The sequence below is a fragment of the Perissodus microlepis genome, chromosome 9 (assembly GCF_051167445.1).
Source record: "Perissodus microlepis isolate ML-2025 ecotype Zambia chromosome 9, ASM5116744v1, whole genome shotgun sequence".
NCBI classification, from domain to species: domain Eukaryota; kingdom Metazoa; phylum Chordata; class Actinopteri; order Cichliformes; family Cichlidae; genus Perissodus; species Perissodus microlepis.
This window is the reverse complement of record NC_140469.1, coordinates 23,358,663-23,373,985: the sequence shown is the minus strand read 5'-3', so window position 1 is coordinate 23,373,985 and position 15,323 is coordinate 23,358,663. Positions and strand designations below refer to the sequence as shown.

Here is a 15,323-nt window from a genome sequence, read left to right as displayed (position 1 = left end):
TTTCACTGCACTTTTGTCAAGGCCACGTGGACTCCCACGGGCCAAGAAATTATTTTTTCTAATTAGTCAGGCTTGTGCATCTTTGCCTTACGCTCAAAGGTATTGCAACTTTTAGCAAGTGAAAGTAAAAACATCTACTGTCAAACGCTACACATACATCATCCTATATAGAGAAGGTCAAACTTACAAAGGAAAAAAAAACCCACACTGACAGAAACAAGCAGATACAGCGTGTGGAGATGCAGTACCCACTGTGTGCTGTGGGCGTCATCCGGGTACGAGGATGCCAACGTCCATAAGCTCTCTCCATCTGTCACCAGCGTCCTGTCCTGGTGGGCGGCTTGTCTTTCTTTTATTTAACACTTTCTTTGTTTCTGTGTGAATCTCATCAACATGCAAATAAAGAATGAGGCAATAACTGAATTAAATGCCTTTTAATTCACACATAAAAACATTTCACCCAAATTGTTACAGCAATGGGAGAGAAATATGTGCTGCTGTAAAACTGAGTATAAGTAATGGCTTCATGTCTTCTCATATCTTGTACTTCATCTTTCCTGTTCTGCTGAGGACACAGATATGCTGAAACGAGAAGGGGTGATAAAAAAACAAAACAATTAGCTTTGCGATCATTTTTACAAACTTTAAATTCCACTTGCAGCATGAAACCATAAAAACCAGCAAATTTGAAAAGAGAAGAAAGTAATCTCCAAAGATATGACTCATTCATTAATCTAGCTTCGGGTGTCCTGGGGATTCAACTCATATTTCTTCTGTGGGATGAGGACAGATAAGAGGGTAAGCTTTAACTCTGTCTGATTATCAGAGCCTAACCTCTACATTCCACAGGTCACACGCCTTCAAACTTTCATAACGAATACCACCCCCCTCAAACATGGACAAGAGCCACACACACAACCATACAGTACAAACAGTGCGTGCTGCACATACTGTACGTGACTGTGGGAGTCAAGCTTAGTGTTTCACATGAGTAAGAGGTAAATTCGAGGTCACGTTTCACAGATAAAAACAGCAGGGTCCATATAGATTTGAACTTATCGCTTTCAGAAAGACTTGAATTAAACTGAATTCATATCGAAAAGAAAGTGAGAATATTTACAGAGGAACAACAGCCTAAAGAAAAAAGCTAATCTAAATAATCCATATGTTTTACTATATTTCCACTAAAAGTAAACAGAAATAAACCGATAGAAAAAGATTGCGCAAATGCTTGTGTAGTAATTTTAAAAAACCAAGAAAACACAGAGTAGTTATAAATTGTGGGTCATGTGCTGAGCTTCAGCAGAAAGAATAATGATATAAAAGCACAGGAAGAGGTAATCCTTCTCAAATTAAAACATGGAACAAAAATAAAATGCATGTACATTATTATTTGAGTTCTGACCAGTGCTTATTTATTTTGCTTATTTCACTACCTTAACGCATTGTTACCTACACGGGGTTTAATATTTTTTACCTTCTGTGTTAAGCACATTGCGCTTACAGTAAGTAACCATGTGTCCTGCTCTTAGTGGTGTAATGCCATTTGGAGGTTGGAGTTTCTAGGAATTTGAACCAAGTGGATGGGGGCTTGGAAATAAGTAGTTTATCATAGGTATAGACTAATTCAACATTAAGGGTTGTCTTCTGCTGTTTTTAAGACTGGGTTGTAGTTTGGTGACTATTAAAAATGTGCATTTAACAATGTGCAAAAGATAGATGATATGTGTAAAGTGTGAATAGTGTATGGATTTGGATATTGAAGAGGAAGGCTTTGCAGGTATAGCGCTCAGTTTATTTTATGCTTGAATTATCAGGTTGAAGCAGGATAAATGATAATGGCAAACAAAGGAGGGCAGAGAAGCTATCCTTGCCTAGAACCCCTGCGTAAAGTGAAGCACTGTGATATTAGTTCATTGGTAATAACTGCTGCCATTGGTGCTGTGCAGTCCACTCTATTCTCCAGAGGAACTTTTACTTAGCTTAAAATAAAACAGCAGTCTTCTTAATCCTAACATTTAGAAGCAGTGGATAAATTTGTGTTTTTTGTTCAACTTAAAGCACTTTAGAACAATTTTTCAGATTAATATTTGTGCTACAGTTTGAATCTTGACTCAACAACAACGTACGCTCACTGTACACTGTATTTGGTACCTCTTGCTAGTACTGGGTTGGACCTCTTTTGCCTTTAGAAGTGCCTTGATTCTTCACGGCACAGATTCAACAATTTCTGGAAACATTCCTCAGAGATTTGGGGCCGTACTGGCATGATAGCATTACACAGTTGCTGCAGAACTAGACAGCTGCACTTCCATGTGGACGCTATTGCGTTCCACCAAATCCAAAACTTGGATTGAGATCTGGTGACTGTGGAGGCTACTTGAGTACAGTGAGGTCACTGTCATGTTCATGAAACAAGTTTGATGTGATTTAAACTCTATATTATGGTGATTTTATCCTGCTGAAAGGAGTCATCACAAGGTGGGTACACTGTGATCATAATTGGAAATAGTCAGAAAAGAGCTGTGGGCCAAAGTGTGCCAAGAAAAAATGTTCATGTTCAAAGTCACCTAAGAACACTTTCCTCCCCATTTGGTTTGAACGGGTTGTCTTGACCATGGCTTCATGGCTAAACGCACTAAGTTGCTGCCATGTGATTGGCGAATTAGATATTTGTTTTAACAAGCAGCTGAACTAATGTACCTCACAAATTGGCTAATGAGTGCTGTTTGAGATCATTTTGGGGGGTTAGTACATCAAGTCTGTTGGCTACATCTTTATACAACCATTTATGGTTTATCAGGAACTGGAAAAAATAGACACAATACTTCATTCATTTTTATCTTACATGTAAAAAAATCTATTATCTATATCATTCAGTGACTCCTGTCCTGGGTGATACAGACCTCCTTGTGAACACAGACAGAAACCACCTGCTCTGAGCTACTTTGCCTACATGTAAAATCTCCTCGTGGCGGGGAGCATACCTGTTGGGTGAGTTTAGGTTTCAGGCAAAAGAAATGTCGTCTTTGATTTACTATGTTTACTCTCCCCTCCTGTCTCTTTCATCCCTTTCTCTCAGCTCTTTAAAAGGTCACAGGCTTTGCTGGAGTGTCAGACTTACATTCAGGTCACGGAAGTATTCATTGTAGTCAAGGGCATAGCCAACAACAAACCGGTTGGGAATTTCAAATCCAACATCTGACAATGCAAACACAGACATGAATGTTAAGTATCCTGATTTGTTTAACATTAAACAAAAATTCCATGTTAGTCTTTTGAATAAACCAGGAGTGAGTGGCTGTGATATTGCACATAAGAGCTAGAAATACACATTTCGATGCCTTTATTTGAACTAATTATGAACAAATAAATTTCAGCTAAAATTAAAGATGACTGATAGGTGTTGATGAAGCAGTCTCACCTGAATCATCAAATCTGATTAAGCGAACAAGCGAAACAAGTGACACATGTTAGGAGGAAAATCTAACACCCAGAGCTTAAACTCAAAGAAAGAAAATTTAAATGAAAAGAGAAAACTAGGTATGTGACTTTTTTAATGTAGCAGACTTTTAAATTTGTGCTAATACTTCTGAGTACCCTGCTGTAAGCTGCTGTAAACTTTTTTTTTTAAAATGCCAGTATCTAGAGCTGAAAAGTTAAGCTAAAGATGATGTGAGAAAATCTGCAATACCTCCACTGGCCACAGGAGGCCAGTTCACAGTTCAAAGCTTGGTTCAAAAAAATTGTTTTTTCATTTGAGTTGGACATAAAAGGACTGTCTTTGATGCTTTTTGTGTTTCCAGTGCTTCTATTTTAGTGTGTTAGTGTGTGTGTGAGAATGTTAGACACAGCGCTTAGGTATAGGAAAAAGTGCTTATATGAATATGCATGTGAATGAGGCATGCAGTAAAGCATGTTTTGCTGCGATAGAACCTTAAGAGAGCTGTGCATAAGCGAATTACTGCGAATCCTAATGAACAACATTAGCAACATTGTAAAGAAGAGTGGGTTGAAATTCCTCCACAACAAAGTGAAAGACTGATAAAATCCCACATAAAATGATAACTTGCTAAAGATAGTTTTACAAGCTAAAAAATCATGGCGTGTACCTACTGTTCCTGCATTTTGACTTAGTTTTTCTATTACACATGGCATAGATCATGTATGATTGTTCATATGAGGTTGTATTTAGGTCATTTCAGAACCTGCTAAAGACTAGGTCATTTTGATTATGTCCTGATATGCAAGGCTTTAGAGTTCAACAAGAGTATACTTTCTTTTTCCCATGACTGCAGTCAGTAGTTAATATTTGTAACCTAAAGCTATATTTTGTTTGCTTAATTTGTTCAAAAACTGACTTCCTGAACTCCAGGAGGTCACTTACTTGTGTCATGTGGCAAGGCACCTTGAATACACACTTCTTTTGTATTTTGGGATTAATTATGGGAGGACTATCAGGTCAGGACACTTTGAAAAAAGTGAAAGAATAAGAATAAATGTTTGTTTATTTTTTCCTTTCTTCCCCCCCTTCTCACCGTCTCTTCTCCCCTTTGGTTTTCTTTCTCTCCCTCTCTTTCTTTCATTCTTTCTCCCTGTCCTATCCCCCAGTCACGTCTGTCCCGTTTGTAGCAACCGAAAATAAAATAAATTCATAATTATAATAAAGGTCAATCAAATGGACCAATATGGCAAGGCCATGATGATCCACTTGGTAAAATAAATCCGCTTGGCATCTTTCTTGGCCTTAAGACAACAATTCTGATGGCTAAAGATCCAAACGGGACACAAAAAAAAAAAAAAAAAAAAAAAAAAAGAATAAATGAAAAAGACTGGCAAGTAGGGTACGGTGTGGGTGCTACGAAGGTTAAAACAAAGAGCATAGTTACAGTCTGTCAGACTTTCAGCCATGTTAGGGAGCCTCTTCACAAGCAGCCTGAAATACAAAATAATAACGTTAATTACCCTCAAATGTTAAATGATGTATACAATATCAAAAAGTTGACTTTTTCAGTTTAATTTCAAGACATTTATTGGTACAAAAACCATGGTGATAAGACAAAGACTTTTTTAAAAATGTACATTTTTGGAGTGTTTTCACAATCCAGAGGAAATAAACTTTCAACATGAACCATGTGTGAGAGATGTTTATCGTGTTTCTGTGATCTCGGGAATGCATAGGAACAGCCCACAGACACAAGATAGCAGTGACTGTGGACAAGTGATATCTTCTTGTGCTTGTCACACGCTTGGCATTTCCTTTACAGGGGAAAACACAGACGACTAAAAAACTGGCTCACCCTGCGACCTTGACCATCTTGGGTTCAAAGGTCTCCACATGCTTCAGAAGGGCCTTCATGGTCTTTCCTGTGTCAACTATGGCCTGAGGGGAGGGAAGAGCAAAGGAAGAGAGGAAGAGATTTGGAGGAAAGAACGTGGGATATATGAGAGTAAAAAAAAGATCAAGATATAGTATTATGCAAAAGTCTTGAGCCACAACTGATTTCTTTATATTTTGCTTGCCAGGAGGAGGCAGATTTTTTTGTACTTTTGTACTTTGTTTTTCAGGCTTTATGAAGGTCTTTTAAACTTTGCCTTTGGACATTGGCTGGTTTTCATGTGTTCAGTCCTTGCACCCGTCCATCAGAGGAATTCTGAGACAATTTATGAGCAGCCTGTCACAAAAACACTTTTCACTATGAAAAACGCCAAAGATAATGCAATTGAGGTGTTTCCCAAAGAACTCTTAGGAGGACACCAACCTGATAAGTGGACAAAAGAAGAAGAAGCAGGTCTCAAAAAGCTACATACAGCAGATGGACAGAATCTGAAAGTCATGTCATTAAGAATTAGGAAGAAAATCCAGCAAAGACTTGACACAAGACCTTAGAGATCAATGTGACCCTTCTGTTGATCCATGCGTTTGTTAAAACCTCGTCAGAAATGGTCACGGTTGAATGGGGAACACTAGCAATATTATAGAAGCAGTGTGGGGTCTTTGAATAGCTTCCCGAAGCCTGGAGAAATATTCCTGAAGACTACTTAAAGAAATGAAAAGAAAGCTTGCTCAAGAAAGTTCAGACTGTGTTGAAGAATGAAAAAAGCAAAAAACAAATATTGACTTTCAAGCTTGTTAGAACTGTACAAAGACTGTTTTTGTGTTATATACTGTATTTTTATTTATGCTTACACAAATCTCAATAAATTTCTGCACCTATTTCCCATTTTCCCAGAAATATAAAAAGGAATGAGGGGTTGCTCAAGACTTTTGCACAGATATTGATCAACTGAAATAGGTAAATGCATTGATGAGCGATTAATGAATGCATGAGTGGCATCTGAGAGAGGATTTCCAGTTACTTAAAACTTTGCTGTTACATTCATTTAAGAGCTAAGACATCGTATAACTGAGAAAGATTACATTGAGCTTGAGCAGCTGTTCGTTGTTTTGCATCTGAAGCTATCAGAGCATGCTTTTTATCCTGCATGGCCCATGTAACTATGTTCTTATGTGTGTCTGAATTGAGTCCAGAAACCTTCACAACTGGAACATGATCCTAAAGAGGAACAGAATGAGTTTTTTCCTCCTGCGTTGACATAAACCACCACCACCACCACAACAACAACAACAACAACGACTTTTCAAAAGTAAATGATGTCTCAAAGGGGGCAGAAATGGTTCTAATTGAAGGGATTTATCCGACAAAAATAGAAAAACATACACACACACTCACCTCAACAATGAGCACACTCTTGGTAACATGTGAAAAACAAGGAAAGAAAAAGATTAGAGAACGGTCACCTTTGAATTTTAATACTGTTCAAGCAAAGCAAAAATAAAGGCGGTGTTGTGTCTTTGAATTTCTTAGAGATGGTATCTATAGCAGCGATGTTGGCAGTATCTTTAACGCCTGAACAAAAACACAGACGACTCATTCTCTTCTCCTCAGTAATGAACATCTGTGTCTACAGTGAGCAAAAGTCACTTCGGAGCTGCACACTTTCACTGCTGCACATTTTCAAATGAATTCTTGTTTCCTTGGCTGGGTGTATGGGACTCTTTGTGAGAGCGGTGGAGAGTATCTATGGTTTTGGGGAGAGTGATCGCAGAGAATGCAGGCGCCTGGCCAGTGTTCCCAGTCTACACCTGAACACTCTTGCATAACGCTTAATAGGAACAAGTAAAGAACACAAGAACTACAGCACAACAAACCTGTCTTACTGCCTGCTGCAAACTATGGAGCCAGTTGGGCAACAAATATGCACTGGCAATTATTTCACTGTGTATGGCATCATTGGCTGGGATTTTATGGTTCTCCTAGGATCTGTAAATGAGATGTTTTGACTTGTTTTTGTAATTACATTTTTGGGAACCTTGGGAATCACTTGTAATGTTTACCACATTAAAGCTGGTAAACATTAGAAGGTTTGTTTTTGTTTTGTTGTTTTTTTTGTTTTTTTTGGGGGGGGTGGGTGGGGGGGTGGGGGGGTGGGGGGCAACAAAACATGTCAGAAACCTGCTAATTGAGATTTTTGCTTTTACTACAGTGAGGCATGCATTCAATACATGGCCAGTTGGGACAAACAAGGCTTTCAGGTCATCCAACTTTTAACGTTTTGTGATTCAAGTGATCTAAGAGGGAACTAGTTGTCTGCATCTCCTCAAGTCTCTGTTTTCAGGCTTTTGAAAATCCATCCCAGTTGTGTCAAACATACGGCCCGTGGACCAGGACTGGCTGTGCAAAGACTCCAATTTTGCCCACTGGATGGCTTTGGAAAATCTGAAAGAGGGCATACACTTTTGAACTTTTAAGGTATTTTTATATTTTTATATTTTTTTTGTTTTGACAAACTGAGATATGCTGTTGAAATTGTGCCTTTTCTTATATTAAGATATCTCAGGGATTAAATGTGTGACAGAAAGAGGTATTTCACTTGTCCGATCCACTTAAGATCAAACTGAGCTGTATGTGACTCACGATAAAAAAATTTGTTTGACATCCCCGATTTAACCTGAAGGAGGAGAACTATATTTTCCTGATTTAGACCCACTGCAATTTTACCTTTCTTAGTTTACTCTTTAAATATTGTAACACCTTTTAATTACCATTAGAAGGAATAAGTGTTAATTTATCACTGAAATAGTGACCCGGTGATGGCGCTAGAGGAAAATTCATAAACTTAATTGGCTGTGGGTCATCCTGTGCACCAAACTTTGTGCAGATTCCCCCTGTGATGCGAATCAGAGTAGTAGTAGTATCATTAATATGGTCATCTCAGGCACAGCTCTGTGTTCATGTCACCTCACAGATCAACATAACATTTACATCACTGAGCTGACATTATGCTGGCATCATTACAAAGAAACTCATACTCGAATTGGAACTGAGCCTCAGAAACATTTCGCCGAGGAAATGATGATGACTGATGATTAGTTTTGTTGATAATGTATGAGACTTGTGGGAGGCTTGTGTGTAACATTTCCGTCCAGAGGAAGAATTATGACAAGAGCACCAACATTTTTTCCCCCCAAATGATTCATGCTTTCTGTGTAAGGTGCCTGTCAGATTTTCTGTTTTTATTCCCTCTGACCTTCTTAACCGAAGTGAAAATACATTGTAGCTAAAGCACATTTTGACAGCTAACTTTAAAGAATTCAACATCAGTGTTTTTTTTTACTCCAGGGTAATTCCTCACAATGCCACAGACTGTCCTTACAGGCTCCTCAGTCCTCCCTGCCAGGGATTAGCAGGGACAAACAGTCAATAAATCTGCCTTCTTCATTTGCCTGAAATCTCTGATTCATGGCCAGCCTGGAGACTGCAGGACGATATGGTGAGCAAGCCTCAAAAGTCAGAGCATAACGGTGTGGTCTTGTCTAAGACTAAGTCTAACAAATGTAACTGTGTGACTTTGATCACTTGGGAAAAAATTCTACCTAAAGACAGATTAACTGACAGCTCCCTCTTGAGGCTAGGGTAGTTTCTTTTAAAACAGCATGTAAAAATATCCTTATCCCATGTCATTATCCTGACTTTGCTTAATTACAAACACACACCTTTCCACGCAGAAAAGACAGATCTCGGCATCCTATGATGTGCAGGTCCTCTGTTGATTGGTCATTCTGGTGAGAAGATGAAAAGAGGGCAGTAAATTTTTATTTTGCAACCCAGCAATTGTAATTTTTGCCCTTTTTGTTACTCCATGGTTTCTGTTAATGACAATAAATTGCCTTTAACTGTGATTTACAGTCAGGGATATGTGCAGCAACCTCGGTTAACTGCATTGGTTTTCAAAATTTGTTTTTGCTCAAGCCACACCGAAGTTCAATCCAAAATTTCAAGGCACACCCATTCTCATAATTGCAGAAAATGGCCTCTAAGTTATCTGGAATATCAGCAGTTCTTCATTTGCTGCTATTGTCAGATGAAGGAACTTGCAGGAATACAGATCCTTACATCTGCAATAAACTCCACTTGTATATAACTCCATCTTGTTATCAGACACTTTTTTGGTGTCTGAATGTGTGAATGAGTGTATCTTAATAACTCCTCTCAGCAAATGATACACTTGGGCAGAAGGCTGTCAACCCCGGTCCAGGTGAAGCGTAGCTTTTGCAGTAGTTTCTTTTGGCAGTTTCTTTTGCGGGGTTTTCTCCACACATGATAGTGATTATTTGACTTCAATAACCAGGGCCTCTAATCAGGGAATTTCATGTGTTCTAATATAGTGCATCTAAATTACATTTGTTACTTTTTGTACAGTGACAACACAAATGCTTAGTTGACACAAAATCTAAGGCACACTATTTGGGAACCACTGTGTTAAAGAAGCGAACAGATCCTGACAGGCTTGAAAAAGGGTCAGAAAATATAAAAATTTAGTAAGAGTAATGGATAAGCAGTAGAGAATATCCATCGAAAAGAAATACACGTTAATGATAAAATTATATGGTATATTAAAGTGATTAAATGATTGTAAAATCTCACTAAATATTTTGCTAACAGTTATAATTATTAGCTAACAGCTAACACTAGATAAAAAAATATCTAAACATTCACACAGATATTTGAAATGCAGTAATTTCTTAAAACTATGAATAAAAAGCTTTTTTTCTAAATAGACTAGCAGCTATATGCTAACTAATGGTATGAATCAACAGCTAACTGCTAGCTAATGGTATGAATCAACAGCTAAAATTGCTAGCTAATGCTACAAACAAAATTGTTAGGAAAGAAAATAATGAATGCTTGATCAGTAAGCTTAATGAAATGTATCACTATTATATGAAGCACCTGCAAAAACAGGGGAGTAAGAACACTAAAAAAATACCGTTCTTGCTAATATAATAGGAACGGGTGGTTTCAAAAATGTCAATTGTAATCCAAGATCGGTTGAACTCGAACTGGCTGAACTTGGATTTAAACATGAAGGTGTTTTTACTTCATCAGACAGGCCACCATGGGAACATCAGAAAAGAAGATATAGTGATACCGGGATGGGATATATATATATGTATATAGTTACCACTGTGTGATACATAACTGCACATAGGGGGACATATTTCACAAAGTCTTTGAGATAAAATGTCCTGAACATAAACAAAGACATGAACTCCGAGGAAGCATGGTATTTAAAGCTTTTAAGAATGAAGGCTTTGAAGTTAGACTTGGGCTGCTATAGATGCATCACTTGGATAAGAGCAGCAGTGACGTGGACAAAATCCTGGCCTGGGGCAGGTCACATGTCTCCATCATGAGCTGCGAGATTGACTAACAACATTATCACTCAAACACACAGTCCTACAGTGCAGTAACAGCAACCGCTACCCCACGCCATGTTGTTGACATCAAAATACAATGATCAGGAATCAGATGAACTTTAATATAAGACTATACTTTTGTATGGTCTCTTAACTTGTCATATCTTTTCAGATTTAAGGTTGATTTCTGCCAGTTTTGTACTTTTGTCTTAATTTTCTGTAGCAGAGTTCTGTTCACAGAGTTAAATAAAGCTCTAGTAAGTTGAACTTATTTTGGTATTATTTAAATAACTCATTCAACCTTGCCCTAAGAAAAATAAAAACCTTATTTTCTTAATATCGTGGAACATCACAGCATCACTAGGCTGTCCTCGCTGCTTTAACCTCCACGAAAGCCAGTGAATCCTCCCCCGTGCTCAAAAGGGACTAAAAAAATGTGACCACATGTAGAGAAAAACAAATCACATCCTTTTAGATGTGCTGCTTGCCAAAACACACCACAATAAAACAAGTGACTTTGCCGACAGTTGATATAATTGTTACCACTGCTGTGTCGTTCCACAGTTTATGCATCCCAGGTGTTGGACTCCATCATGACATGAGCAGTTTTTCTTGGCAGCAACAGCTGCACCAATTAGCAGACTGCTATTTTCATGACCTGAGCTATGCAGTCACTCCACAATGAGTCGTCCTTGAGTTGCCCTGTGTGAATGTTTCACATTAAACATGAACAACAGTGACATCTGGTGGCTCTGGCTAAAGTCTGCGTTGAAAGCAGGGCTTCAGCAAAAATTGTGGTTATTATCATTTAAGATTTTGTTTTACTTTTATTTATTTAAGGTTAAAATAACAAAAAAGCACAGTAAAAATGCATGTTCCACTTCCTGATAGGAGATTGGAATCCTCACATTGCTTGCTTCGTCTGTTTACACAACATATTCAGTCAATTGACTGATATAAAACTGCAAAGGAAGTCCTCCCAGGTGGAAAGCTAGAACCAAGAATATTTCCCTAATATTTGAGCTGGAGTGTATAAGAAGGAGAAAAATGGGACGATGTGATTAAAGCATGTAATATGTTGTAATGTTTTGACATTTGCCATGTGTTCATTAGTTTGTAAATCCTCAGTTTACCTACTGCCATGTTGTTTTTCAGCCAGAAGTGACCACATCTGGATGAAATGATGGAGTTCCAAGTTATCAGCCCACAGTGGCAAGCTTGGTTAACAAGGTGCATCCATAAACTTTATGGGTTCATTGCACAGACAGAGATGTCTTGTAATTTGTGATAGCAGCATATGGCTAAACTACTACACCTTTACTCATTTACAGACTTCTTGCCACGTGATTTGGCAGATAGTTACTCCAATAGGCACCTACACCTCAATTAAAATTAAGATGTCCAGTTCTGAGACTTGATGGAGAGCTCAAAGCTACGTGAAACATTCCTAACTTAAAGCATTAATTAAATGTAAAAATCTAACAGCGTACCTGTCACACCATAGGGTGGAGATGCTGGGCAAAATGCCCTTTGAGGCAATTTATGAAAGTTTTTTCATAGATTGCTGCACTACCCACCAGGTAGCTCTTCAGACGGATGAACTCTACTCGGGTCTCCAGGTACTTGTTGGAGTTCCGGCCGAGAATCTTGATGAACTCCACCAGATCTGCACAGAATTTGTAGCCTCCCTTCAGAACACACAGGACCATTATGTTGTCATCTCGAAAGTCATCCATGATGTAGTGGGCCAGGCGTTCTGTCCTGCAAGAGCAAATCAAATCATACTACTAATGAGAACACTCAGAGATCGCAGCCCCCTCCTAAGTGCAAGAGCCCTTTGATGTTTCATGCCTTTTAGTTTGATGTTTTATGCTGTCAGCATTGTTAATATAGAAATCTAGGCTAGCATATAATGTTTTCTTGTCATTGTAAAGTAACATAATGTTGTATTGGGAAAATAATAAGCTCAAACAAAGATTGTCCTCCTTTGACCTGTGATGTTGAACGCTACATTCTGAAATAGTGTATTTTATTTTCTTTACTCATATGCCTCATTAGGGGCGATCGTGGCTCAAGAGTTGGGAGTTTGCCTTGTAATTGGAAGGTTGCCGGTTCAAGCCCCGGCTTGGACAGTCTTGGTCGTTGTGTCCTTGGGAAAGACACTACACACGTTGCCTACTGGTGGTGGTCAGAGGGCCTGGTGGCGCCAGTGTCCGGCAGCCTCGCCTCTGTCAGTGCGCCCCAGGGTGGCTGTGGCTACAATGTAGCTTGCCATCACCAGTGTGTGAATGGGTGGATGACAGGTTGTGTAAAGCGCTTTGGGGTCCTTAGGGACTAGAAAAGCGCTATACAAATACAGGCCATTTACCATACGATTGGAGCAGAAGTGGCTGAAATCTTTTGTTGTCAATAAGCTGTAAAAACGTGACATTTTAACATATATTCACACAGCGTGTGATTTTACGAAATTTTATGACATCATTGTGATGTTGTAGGCCTTTCCTACCTATTCATGATTACCCCATGTGGAATGTAAATACTCTCGATGTCATCATGGTAGTGCTCAGGGTAGGTGAACAGGTCCAGACTGTAGCCTGGCCAATCATCTTTTATCTAGAACAGGCAAATTATTGTCAGGACCGATTATTGGCAGTACAAACATATGCTGGGAAGATACAAAAATACATACATACATATGCTACAATCATTATAGTGTGATGATGTTTGTTTTAATCAATTATTTATATTTATTTAATTTACGTTACTATAAAATTGCTTTGCTTTTTCATTTTAGTTTCATTTAGTTGACTTGTGTGTCTTGATAAACAAAAACCTTTGGAAGTTATATATTTTTTTAAATCTCTGAATTTAAAAAAAACAACTAAAATTGAAAGCAGACAGTTGTCTTTACTGCTTTGTTTATTACAAAACCACAAAAGATATTAAGTAGCAAAAAGGGGAATAATAGCCTCTAATAGCCGTAAAAGTAACTACCAAACACTACTTTAGCACTATAGATGTTTAAACGTGGTGTTAAACATACCACAATTCTTCTTTTTATCCCTGCATTGTCCATCTGTAGCAGTGCTGACATTGTGGCACAACTTATAGACGAATCCACGTGAAAGTGACCTTAAGTGGAAACACACAAAAACAGCTTACTTCCTTCTGAACAAGACAAAAGCGGTAACACGTAGAGAAACATTTCTTCAAATACGAACTTCACTAACATCCAGAGCAACATCTCTAATCTGTTGTTAACAAATCATCACTTACTGTTACTGTTGCCTTCTTTTCAGCGCCCACTCACAAAGCAGAGAGGGAAAATAGGAAGGCGAGGCATCCAGACGAGTCCCGGCCAGCCTCATGGGCCGTGCGATCACGCTTGAGTCATTTGTGCAAAAGGAAAGCGTTGTTTTGGTTGTGGAGATTTACATGGATAATCAGCTTCATGTGATGCTGTGCTGGCTCGTGGCCGCTGCGGACGGGGGAAGGGGGAAAGAAATCTAACAACAAATGATTGGTTCAGTACGTAAGCAGTAAATTTTATTCAGTTTTCTGAGGGATTATACTTTTTAAGGAACACAAGAGGAAATTATTTGTCATTTAATAAATGCTTAAATTTTAGCTCTGGATTTATGGATACACAGAAGGAGAAAAGAAGAGCTAGACTTGAAAATCCACTTGAATGAAGGGCTGCTTAGTGACAGCAAAAATTGTAATTGCAATTACTTTGGTCGATATTGAGATCACAACAATGTAATGTGATTACTTTGGGAAAATAGTGGGTAATTCATCAGAAAAAAACAAAATGAGAAATGTGACCTGAAGTAAACACAGCCACAGCCTTGTGGGGGAGTGAATTTGGGATTTTATGGAGGACACTTGTAAATGAGAGCTAAGGGGCTGAGATCATGTTGTTCTAATACTTATTGAAAGCCAAAATCCAATCATTTTCTTAACTCCTTATCCAATTTAGTGTTGTGAAAAGGCTGGACCTGCTGTTATAAAGTTAAATTTGGGGTGCACCTTGAACAGCTTGCCAATCCATCAAAAGGCTAACAGCAAGAGACAGATCACCATTCAAATGAAGGCCAAATTTCATTTAACAAGCATGTCATTGGACTGTGGGAGGAAGCTGGAGAACCAAAGAAAACCCACACAGAAAGGCACCAAGTGACTGATAGATTTAAACTCGAGACCTCCTTGCTATGAAAAAACTGTTCTAGCCACTCCACTGCCGTGCTGCCCAACTGAAATAAAAACTTCAGTTAACAGCACAGTCCTGCACAAGTGTCAGCTCAAGTCTGAAAAACAAATCAGAAAGTCTGAGGAAAATTTTAGTACATGACTTGCCAAGTTTTTTGACGTCACATCAGGCTCAAAAACATGACAGACGAAAGCAAACATTTAGATTTATTGTAAAATGTTTTCCATTTATTTTGCAAATTCATGTTCCACTTTGACTTACATTTAACTTGTATTAAAGTGTCACGTTGCAACTGTCGACTGTCCTAATTTAACTGGAACTGTGAGTAATGGAAATAACGTGAAAGAAAAG

The 15,323-nt window shown here is 38.4% G+C and overlaps 1 protein-coding gene across 1 annotated transcript; it reads right to left on the bottom strand.

Annotated features, from left to right (window-relative positions):
* Positions 1 to 419: 419 nt before the first annotated feature.
* On the bottom strand, positions 420 to 14,152 carry prtfdc1a (phosphoribosyl transferase domain containing 1a). The gene is made up of 10 exons (XM_084939718.1): positions 14,039 to 14,152; positions 13,806 to 13,894; positions 13,269 to 13,375; positions 12,340 to 12,523; positions 9,059 to 9,124; positions 6,735 to 6,752; positions 5,301 to 5,383; positions 4,890 to 4,936; positions 3,125 to 3,201; positions 420 to 582 (listed from the first exon to the last, which is right to left on the bottom strand). The coding sequence occupies exons 2-10, from the start codon at positions 13,854 to 13,856 to the stop codon at positions 535 to 537; spliced, it is 681 nt and encodes a 226-aa protein (XP_084795844.1). The 5' UTR covers positions 13,857 to 13,894; positions 14,039 to 14,152; the 3' UTR covers positions 420 to 534.
* Between the last annotated feature and the right edge of the window lie 1,171 nt (positions 14,153 to 15,323).